This window comes from Brassica napus, chromosome A5 (genome assembly GCF_020379485.1).
Source record: "Brassica napus cultivar Da-Ae chromosome A5, Da-Ae, whole genome shotgun sequence".
In the NCBI taxonomy this organism is placed as follows: Eukaryota; Viridiplantae; Streptophyta; class Magnoliopsida; order Brassicales; family Brassicaceae; genus Brassica; species Brassica napus.
Genome location: NC_063438.1, coordinates 14,640,689 through 14,651,900, shown reverse-complemented (window position 1 = coordinate 14,651,900; position 11,212 = coordinate 14,640,689). Strand labels below are relative to the sequence as shown.

The 11,212-nt window shown below is 35.0% G+C and overlaps 1 protein-coding gene across 1 annotated transcript; it reads left to right on the top strand.

Annotated features, from left to right (window-relative positions):
• Nucleotides 1-230: 230 nt before the first annotated feature.
• LOC106448034 (MND1-interacting protein 1) lies at nucleotides 231-11,150 on the top strand. The gene is given in 17 exon segments (XM_013889970.3): nucleotides 231-510; nucleotides 8,814-8,945; nucleotides 8,948-9,019; nucleotides 9,022-9,066; nucleotides 9,069-9,156; nucleotides 9,158-9,347; nucleotides 9,350-9,443; nucleotides 9,446-9,485; nucleotides 9,487-9,513; nucleotides 9,515-9,796; nucleotides 9,798-9,937; nucleotides 9,940-9,978; nucleotides 9,981-10,141; nucleotides 10,373-10,436; nucleotides 10,493-10,543; nucleotides 10,546-10,704; nucleotides 10,707-11,150. Coding segments are annotated over 17 exon segments (2,097 nt in total). The 3' UTR covers nucleotides 10,940-11,150.
• The last annotated feature ends 62 nt before the right edge of the window (nucleotides 11,151-11,212 follow it).

Sequence of the window (11,212 nt, the reverse complement as noted above, 5' to 3'; positions counted from 1 at the left end):
CCATGGGAAGGTAGGTCCGCTATTAAGAGGCGTCTCGCCTTGTCATGCGCTGTCATCGTGAGAGATCCGTCAAAGAGATCCGTCAAAGAGATCCGTCAAAAACCCATTGGAAACTGTCCAACATGCTGAGCCAGAGTGTCTTGCTTGGTTTGAAGCAAATCACAAACAGGAAGAACCATAAGTATCACAAAACCCCGAACATGTAGCAAATTCTGAGAGATGCATGGTATATGGATCATAGGACATATGACATACTCTTTAGTGGTTATGGATGGCCATGGAAAAATTCTAGAGGAGTGACTCAGCTATTGGGGGCACGAAACCCGTGGCGAAGAATCTCACTACTTCACTCGGAGCTGGAGGCCCTTTCATGGGTGATGGAGTGCATGCTTCAGATATTGACGTGTCAGGCTTTTGGCACCAATTGCAAAGATCTAATCTCGATGATTGAAGGCCCCAGAGCATGGCCTAACATTTCCATAGAGTTAAAGGAGCTGATTGAGCTGAAGAGTAAATTCATTGAATTTTCCATTCATTAGCTAAGATAGCAAGATCCTTTCATAGGAACAAGTATTACATTGGTTGTTATGTTCCGGTCTGGTTCCCAAAACACTTAAAACTTGAGCAATAGAACAGTGGTTTGATGTAAAAGGAAAAACAGAAGTACACAGATGACAAATAGCGGATTAAACAGAAACGAAACTAAATATATCATCCAACTACAAAGGCTACAAAGCAACATAACAACTACAGACCGGAAACTTAACCACAAGCTACAACATAAGCGCGAAGGAGTAAAAAGAATATGAAATCCAAGACCAGCATAGGAAACCAATGTCCATCCCCATGAAGATATATAGTTAGTCATGCAAGTACTCGACCAAGATCAGCAGCATTAGACAAGACTCCTCAGGACAAGGCAAGCACAGAGGAAGAGCTAGACAATCCCTAATCCAGCAAATGAAACTGAATTAACAACCCCCCCAAAGAGAACAAACCTCCAATCACAGTCAAGGAATACAACTCCAAGAAACAAAACCAAGGAGGACGCTGGCATCAAAACAAACCGGGTCACAACCACCACCAATCCCGTGAATCGACATACGGAAAGAGCAGTTCAAGGCAGAATGAATCAGGTCGGCGATGGCGCGAGAGAACACTCGAAGCCAAGAAACAAAGATTCAGAGGAGAAGAAGAACCATACAGTGAGAACCGAACCTTGACTACTACAACTGGAACAAGACATAATAAATCGTAATTTCAAGAAGTGCAGAGACCATACCACCGGCACACGACCACTCAACCGTCACCGGTTCAGGAATGTAGGTCTCCGCCGTGCTTCACCCGTAAAAGACCCTCCTTCGGATGACAAAGCCGTTGTCTCCAAAAACCTAAGAAACAAAGCTTCATTCTGTCACCCGTTACACCAGTCCGTTTGTTGTCTCACGGTCCCATGGGAAGGTAGGTCCGCTATTAGGAGGCGTCTCGCCTTGTCATGCGCTGTCATCGTAAGAGATCCCTCAAAGAGATCCGTCAAAAACCCATTGGAAACTGTCCAACATGCTGAGCCAGAGTGTCTTGCTTGGTTTGAAGCAAATCACAAACAGGAAGAACCATAAGTATCTCAAAACCCCGAACATGTAGCAAATTTTGAGAGATGCATGGTATATGGATCATAGGACACATGACATACTCTTTAGTGGTTATGGATGGCCATGGAAAAATTCTAGAGGAGTAACTCAGCTATTGGGGGCACGAAACTAGTGGCGAAGAATCTCACTACTTCACTCGGAGCTGGAGGCCCTTTCATGGGTGATGGAGTGCATGCTTCAGATATTGACGTGTCAGGCTTTTGGCACCAATTGCAAAGATCTAATCTCGATGATTGAAGGCCCCGGAGCATGGCCTAACATTTCTATAGAGTTAAAGGAGCTGATGGAGCTGAAGAGTAAATTCATTGAATTTTCCATTCATTAGCTAAGATAGCAAGATCCTTTCATAGGAACAAGTATTACATTGGTTGTTATGTTCCGGTCTGGTTCCCAAAACACTTAAAACTTGAGCAATAGAACAGTCGTTTGATGTAAAAAGAAAAACAGAAGTACACAGATGACAAATAGCGGATTAAACAGAAACGAAACTAAATATATCATCCAACTACAAAGGCTACAAAGCAACATAACAACTACAGACCGGAAACTTAACCACAAGCTACAACATAAACGCGAAGGATAAAAAGAATATGAAATCCAAGACCAGCATAGGAAACCAATGTCCATCCCCAGGAAGATACATAGTTAGTCATGCAAGTACTCGACCAAGATCAGCAGCATTAGACAAGACTCCTCAGGACAAGGCAAGCACAGAGGAAGAGCTAGACAATCCCTAATCCAGCAAATGAAACTGAATTAACAACCCCCAAAAGAGAACAAACCTCAAATCACAGTCAAGGAATACAACTCCAAGAAACAAAACCAAGGAGGACGCTGGCATCAAAACAAACCGGGTCACAGCCACCACCAATCCCGTGAATCGACATACGGAAAGAGCAGTTCAAGGCAGAATGAATCAGGTCGGCGATGGCGCGAGAGAACACTCGAAGCCAAGAAACAAAGAGACAGAGGAGAAGAAGAACCATACAGTGAGAACCGAACCTTGACTACTACAACTGGAACAAGACATAATAAATCGTAATTTCAAGAAGTGCAGAGACCATACCACCGGCACACGACCACTCAACCGTCACCGGTTCAGGAATGTAGGTCTCCACCGTGCTTCACCCGTAAAGGACCCTCCTTCGGATGACAAAGCCGTTGTCTCCAAAAACCTAAGAAACAAAGCTTCATTCTGTCGCCCGTTACACCAGTCCGTTTGTTGTCTCACGGTCCCATGGGAAGGTAGGTCCGCTATTAGGAGGCGTCTCGCCTTGTCATGCGCTGTCATCGTGAGAGATCCGTCAAAGATATAAAATGGAGAAAATGAATCTGACAAAACCCTCGGTTCTAAGAGACGAGCCTCATCACCGTCTGCCTCTTTGAATCTCGCCGTCTCTCCAAAAGAAGTCGGTAACTGTCTCCATTGACCACGTGAATCTCCGGATGAGATCTCAACAGCTGAGAGAGCCGCACATATCGACCCAAGTTTAAAACATAGGAGGTGAGGGAAAAGAAGAAAACGAGATAGGAGAGGAAGGTTTCGCCTCTAGAGCCGTCAACGGCAGCCAGAGCTAGGGTTTCTCCTTCTCGTTGTTTTCACGGGTTAGGGGAGAGAGAGAGAGAGAGAGAGAGAGAGAGAGAGAGAGAGAGAGAGATAATAAATCGCGTTTCAAGAAGTGCATAGAAAATACCACCGGCACACAACCACTCAACGGTCAACGGTTCGGGAATGTAGGTCTCCGCCGCGCTTCACCCGTAAAGGACCCTCCTTCGGATGACAAAGCCGTTGTCTCCGAAAACCTAAGAAACAAAGCTTCATTCTGTCGCCCGGTACACCAGTCCGTTTGTTGTCTCACGGTCCCATGGGAAGGTAGGTCCGCTATTAGGAGGCGTCTCGCCTTGCCATGCGCTGTCATCGTGAGAGATCCGTCAAAGATATAAAAAGGAGAAAATGAATCTGACAAAACCCTCGGTTCTAAGAGACGAGCCTCATCACCGTCTGCCTCTTTGAATCTCGCCGTCTCTCCAAAAGAAGTCGGTAACTGTCTCCGTCGACCACGTGAATCTCCGGATGAGATCTCAACAGCTGAGAGAGACGCACATATCGACCCAAGTTTAAAACATAGGAGGTGAAGGAAAAGAAGAAAACGAGATAGGAGAGGAAGGTTTCGCCTCTAGAGCCGTCAACGGCATCCAGAGCTAGGGTTTCTCCTTCTCGTTGTTTTCACGGGTTAGAGAGAGAGAGAGAGAGAGAGAGAGAGAGAGAGAGAGAGAGAGAGAGAGAGAGAGAGAGAGAGAGAGAGAGATTTTCTCTGAGTTTTTGTTTCTAATATCTTTGACTTTCACAAATATTATTGTCATTATACTATCACAAGATGTGGTATATCAGTGGTTTGATTTCATTAGTGGGTTTTGTTGTGCTGTTAACTTTAAAAGTCGATATAAAGAATATTTTATACCATGTTCTGGTAATAGTGCATTCATGGGAAAGATTAATGTTCAAAATCCAAACTCTTCCTAGTTAAAAAAATCACTAAGTGTTTGCTTACAATTTCACAGATAGTAATATTATACGAAAAATAGATTTTATGTTATTAATGTTATAATTTTGAATAATAATTAGAAATATTAAAATTTAAAATTTTAACGTCAAATAGTTAGATAATCAAAACTTTATAATATATTTTTAGAAGAGTTGTGAGATTTGAGATAGTTCAACGACATAAATCTAAGTCACTAAAAATATTTTTCTTGCATGGAAGCAAAATTATAAATAGTTGTAGAAATACTTTTTATTTTATTTTAATACTTGTAAAAACAGAAATAATTTAGCCTTTAAGAGAGAAAAATGTGTTTTTGTGTAGCTCCAAAACGATGGCTGGAGGCTTCTATTGCTTCAGTGTCGGCTTTGCTAATTTATTTTACTTATGACTATTTGATTTGTTTGATTATTTTGAATTTATTTTAAATATAATACAAAAAATCAATTGTTCTTCTATGGGTTTCTTTCTAAGGATTTGGCAAGAACAAAAGTTTAGAATATGGTTAAAAACAACTACATTTTAATTTTAGATATTAGTAAGGTATTCAAATCTAAAAATTATAGATAATTGATCGTATAATTACCTTTTATTTTAGTACTAATAAAAATAAATAAAATTTTCAAATCATCAACTATTGAAATTGCAATACTTTTTAAGATTTCACCTACGAACGTACATGTAACCAAATATCACTTAAATAATTTATATTTTAATATACAATAAAAAATGTAATATTATTTTATATGATTTATAAATCCTTATAAATATGATATTATGAATATATTTATAAACTTTTACAAGCAATTATTTATTAAAAATTTGTGGTTCACCTTGTTTACAATTTTATTATTACCTAACTTAATAATACAATCCACCAATCAAAAATATCTTTTTAGATCTTAAATTTACTTCAATCTAAAAGTTAATGATAGTTGATTTTTGGAATTAATTGTTTTTAAAAAATTATAAATTAGACAAAATATTAAATCTCATCAAAAGTTATGCCAATCTTTAAGATTTCACCTATAAGTGTAATAACCAAAATCATTTAAATGACTTTGTATTTGATATACAATAATAAGTGTGAAATAATTCTATATTATTTAATAAAATCATAAGTAAATTATTCTAATTTTTTTTTATAAATTGTTATAAATATACATTTAGAAAATTATAAATAATATAGAATTTTTTTTTAATAATTTACTTTTGATTTTATAAACTTTTATGTCTTATAAATTAATTTATAAGCCTTTATAAATGATTTCAAAACTATAATTAATAAAAGTTTTAGCAAGAATAAAAAATTCCTTACATACAAATCTAATTCAGTTTAAAGATATTTACCTCAAATTTGATACCACTTTTCAAATTTACCTTTAATGATAATCATTTTCATAAATACATCAAATTTATTATGAAATGTTTTTTACTATCTCTCCAAAATCATTTATAAATGTTTAATAATTATTTATAGAAGTTTATAAAATAACCCCACTCCCTAAATACAAGAACCTAAATAATAATCACTAAACTATAAACCTAAATGTTATGATATTTTTCATTAGGTGTACTTTTGAAAAGTGGTATTTTGCATATTTCAAGAAATTTCTCATATATTTATTTCTATAAAAAATATCGATTTATTACATATAATTAAAAATAAATAATTGATAAAAATAAACACATTGATGAAACATCATATATTCTTTCCATAATGAAATTAGTCATTATATTATTTGAAAGCTACCTGGAAGATATTAAGCTTTTACGAAAAAGCTTCCACAACTCAAATATCATTTATGTACCCCGAACGGAAAACTTACGGGCGGATAGCTTGGCACGTAGTGCTAGGAAACAACCATCTTTCGTCGTTCATATGGATGCGGAGTTGCCGATCTGGTTTACAGACTCAATATGAATCTGTAAATGTCTTGTTGTAAAAAAAAAAATCATTATTTGTAACATTACTTGGGTTGTTTGGTGATTTGTATTAATCGCTTCTAGAATTACTGTTCATTTTTCGTTTTGATTATAATAAATACTTTATCAAAGTCATCAAAACTTCATTGATGATCGACATGTAAGGAAACATCAGTTTAGTAACTTCGTTTTAATATATAGGAGGATATTTAAAATTCGTAAGATAATTGTTTTATGTATTTATATGTATATAAAATAAACAAGAATACAATAAAAATATTTCTTATTCTTCACTCGTATTTTTTTTTATTTATGTATCTTTTCATTTTTCTTACTAAACATAATCATTCTAATTTTATTATAATCAAATTTTTATGAATTATATTAATAGAGTATTATTTTATAATATTTTTGAATTTTCAATTTTATATTATAATAAACTTTTTCATTGATTAATATTATTTTAAACGACTTACCATATAATTTCTATTTTTAAATATACAAATACTCTTTTAATTTTTTTTATACAAATACAAATACTTTAATCATTCCTGGAAATGATAACTCAGCTATAATATAACTATTTGTCATTGAAAAATGAATGGAACTTTTATTTTTTTTTTACATTTGACACATTTTAGAAAACATTAATATATAGTGAGTGAGTTTAAGAAATACACCCTATGTTCTAAAATGTAAGATGTTTTGGATGAAAACTCACATATTAAGAAAAATAATTTTACCTACAAAATATCAATAAAAATATATTAAAATTAAACTAACCAATTATAAAATACACCACAATATATAATTGGTTGTACAATTTTTAATAAATTTAAAATTTACCTAGATTATTGAAAGAAATATTTTCTAGAATAACCATTTTTAGTTTATTTTCATAAAAATAGTCTCCAAGGAAGAAAATGACCAAAATATTTTTTTATTAAAGGGTAAAAATACATTTATATCCTAGAGTTAACTAATCTAGAGTTACGGTTTATAACTAAGGGGTGGGTTTCTGAGAATAGGGTTTCAAAATTTTTAAAAATAAAAAATAAAAGCTAATAATTTCAAAATAAAAAGGGGCTATTTTGGTTATTTTCCTCCTTAAAAGCTATATATGTGATAAAACTTAAAAATGACTATTTAAAAAAATTGCCCTTATTAAAAACATTTTATATTTTGAAACATCAAAACTTTTCTTAAACATCTTACGTTTTGAAACGGAGGGAGTATCACTATGATTTATTATATCCACTATTATTAATATATATTTAAAATCATTTATATAATTTTTCTATAGTATCATATGTATTTATATGTATATTATAATTTTATATAATTTAATTTATAATATTTAATTTTTTCTATAAATAAAATATGTTAATTCATCTATACTTTAGATTTTTAATTATTTTTTTGGTAACATAGACTAGATTAAGTAATTATATGATTAATTTCTTTTTAAATGCTTTAATTAAATAAATGAAAATTTAAATATCAACAACCAATTAAATTAAAAGAATTAATTCTAAATTTCACCTTTTGCCTAAAAAAATAAAATTTCAGCTATGAATGACACAGATAAACAAAATCTAGTTAAGTGAATTTGTATTAATATATAGAAAGAAGGATTGTTGTGCTTTGGAAAAAATTAGACAAAATCGCTAGTGTTTGGTCTCGAATGTTTAGGTCAATTATATTATGCATATATAATGGGAATAAGGCCCATGAATATATTCTGGGGCACCTCTCAAAAGTGTAGAAACCGAACAAAGCTTCTCTCCGCGTAACCTTTATAGCCTTTCTCCCTCACTCTCTCGTCTAGGCTTAGATGTTTGGATACCCGTTCGGGTTCGGATCAGATTTTTCGGATTTTCAAGTTTTCAGGTTTACGCTCTTAAATTCCATACTAAAATGTTATTAGCACACGTCGGGTTCGAATAATAACACTTCGGATTCGGTTCAAAATTGTATTGCATCCTAAAATCTGCAAAATAACCATATATCGTTTGGATTCGGGTGATATTTGTTCGGTTCGGATATAACCAAAGGAAAAAAAACAAAAATTTAAAACAAAACATAAAGAAGAACCTCTAATTAAATAAAAATTAATCTATCACACATAAAATTGATAAAATAATAATAAAATGTTAAATTAAACATGAAAACAAACATCATTTGTAAAAAATATGCATTACCTTATAGAGAATAGACTTGTTATTTCAATGAGCAAATTATAAAGTACTTATTTATAACTAGTTGTGTACTTAGAGCATTAATTACAGTTTTAGTTCTTATTTTTATATATCATATCACCACAAACACTTATATATATTTCAAAATATTTATATTGACTATTAATTTCGTATGTTTCGGGTTATCCGTTCGGGTTTGGTTAATAACACATACAGATCGGATTTTTCGGTTCGGTTAATAACACATAAGGGATCAGATTTTTCAGTTCGGGTTCGGATTTTATGCCCATGCCTACTCTCGTCTTCTCAAGCTAGCCATCGCCGATCAGTAAGTTATGCGTCTCCATCCTCGAATCTCCGCTCATTATCTCATCCCGTTTCCTGACAATCGGTTCGGATCTTTGTTAAGAACATCATTTTTGTGTATTCAATATCTTCTGTGTAGGAGTCTTCAAAATGGGTTGTACTTTGAGGGAGAAGCATGTAATCGTAAGATTCGTGCCGCTTTCAAATCCCACCTCGACCATCTTGTTTACTCGACAGAATCGCTTTCTCAAAATCCATCGTTGAGTCGAGCCTCAAAAACCTAATTTACCATCCGGGTTGAACCCGGAACCGTGTTGTCACTGCCGCAGTTCGAGCCCTAATCACGAGTGGGATAACATGTGGGGGGGGGGGGGGTTTACAGCGGAGCATCTTGAAGTGATTTGGAGGCTTTATACAGCTTCTCTGTTACAAAGCTTGTTGAGTTGGTCACTGTTATGGTGATTCTGATGTTGTGTCGAATATTGTGAATAACCTGTTATTGTATTTGAATGGTAGTGAGGATCAGTCTGAGATTGTTGCAACAAGTTAAGCATAGTTTGAGTAAAGGTGATGCAATGATGTGTTTGTTGATGAGTGAGCTTCATGTTGGTAGGGCGAGTTATGGATCTTCCAACTTCGAGGAATAAGGCTAGGAAGCTAACAATGTAGACGGAGTTGGTAGTATAGATCTTTCTGGTTTCATGGCACCAGCGTTGTGTAGAGTAGATTCCACGGATGTTGGGATTTTGGGAATGGTGGAGCATGACCTGGGTTTTCTGGTAAAAGGGTCTTTGTGAACATTGTTGAGTTGAAATTGCAGGGAGAAGGTTTAATCTTTCGCCGTCCATGAAGTCTTTGCTGAATTGCAGCTTTTGCAGCTTGGTTTCGTGAAGCAGATTGTGTCTGAAACCGGTGGTGATAGCGTAAGTGTGGAGACTTGTGAGCAGCCACGTATCTCAGGTAGGAGAGAAGAGAGTGTTAGCTCGGTGCTGGAGAAGTTTCGCGACCTGAACCTTGATGATACTATGGAATCAGTGGGTGGGGATGATAAGGATGGTCTTATAGTCACACTGGTTCAGCAGGTCAAGGATCTTGAGAAGAAGTTAAAGGAAAGGAAAGATTGGGCTCAGAAGAAGGCAATGCAAGTTTCCCAAAAGGTCAGCGATGAACTGGCTGTTGTCAAAGGGGAAACTAGATGTTGATGAACTAACCGTGAAAAACTATCCGAGATGGAAAATACTCTTATAAAAGCTACTTGTCAGTATGACGCATACAAATGTGATTGTAAGAACGCTTGAGAATCAAAATGCAGAATCCGAGCAAATAGGAAAGGTCTCAAATTGAGTGCATCAGAATATCGGAAGAATCAAAGAAGGAGAAGAAATGTTTAAAGAAGCTGTTGGCGTGGGAGAAGCAGAAGTTGAAGTTGCAGGATGAGATTATAGCTGAGAAGGAAAAAACTAAGGCTCTTTATAATGCTTTAGCTCAGATCACACAGGATGAAAAGTAAATTGAGGTACATTAGTTCGTGTATTCTCTCTAATTATATTTATATCTCTAGATCCTCACAACTTTTTGACTCTAGAATTGTGGGAAGCATCGTTCTCTTATTACTCTAAATATTTACCAATGACTCATTTGAGGCATTTTTCTAGTTGCCAAACTGGTATTGTCTTATCCTGTGCTAGTTCTAGTTAGTCTATTTAATTCTTTTTTTGTTGTATTTAGATTATTATATTATTTGCAGGAGAAAAGGGGGTAGAAACATAAAGAAAAGGAGCAAGCTCTGGCTCAATTGGAGGAAGAACAAGGCTGGTTCTGAACGCCGCGTAACATCATCTTCAACCAACCTCCACCGTACGTACCTGCTCAAAAGAAGAAGCTGAGGCACACAACAAGAGAAAACTAGAAACTCTCCGCTTAAAATCGAACTAGACTTCCAACAACACAAAGACGATCACCAAAGGCTTGAGCAAGAGCTCTGTCGGCTCAAAGCCTCTTCAGATACTGAATCAAGCCACTTACCCAACAATGTTTAGAAACCCGAGAAAGGAGAGAACATCACTAAGCTGCTTGAAGAACAAGTAAGCTTGAAGGTTCTTATGAGAGTGAAGCAAACAATGACCGAGAATGCATAATCTGTATGAAAGATGAAGTCTCTGTGGTGTTTCTTCCGTGTGCGCATCAAGTCGTGTGTGGTAGTTGCAGCGATAGTTTCTTCTCGGGCAATAACAATGGTGGAAACAAAGTCACTTGTCCATGCTGCAGAAGTTTGGTTCAGCAGCGAATCCATATATTTGGAGCAACCTCGTGAAAAAAAGAAAACGAGTTAACTTCTCTTTTTGGTTTTAAAGAGATCATCAGAACTTCAGGTTTTACTTTAGAAGTACAAAAAAAAGTAAATGCTTAGCATCTTGCTCAAAGCCTTTTAGACTTGAGTTTATCTTTATTGTACACACAATTGCAATTGTGATGGAAACTTCCTTAAACTAATCTTGATAAAGATTTATCTTTATTTATGCAATTAATAGATATACAACATTGATTACACATACTTTTGAGACCTAACATGTCTTAGAAAAGTGTA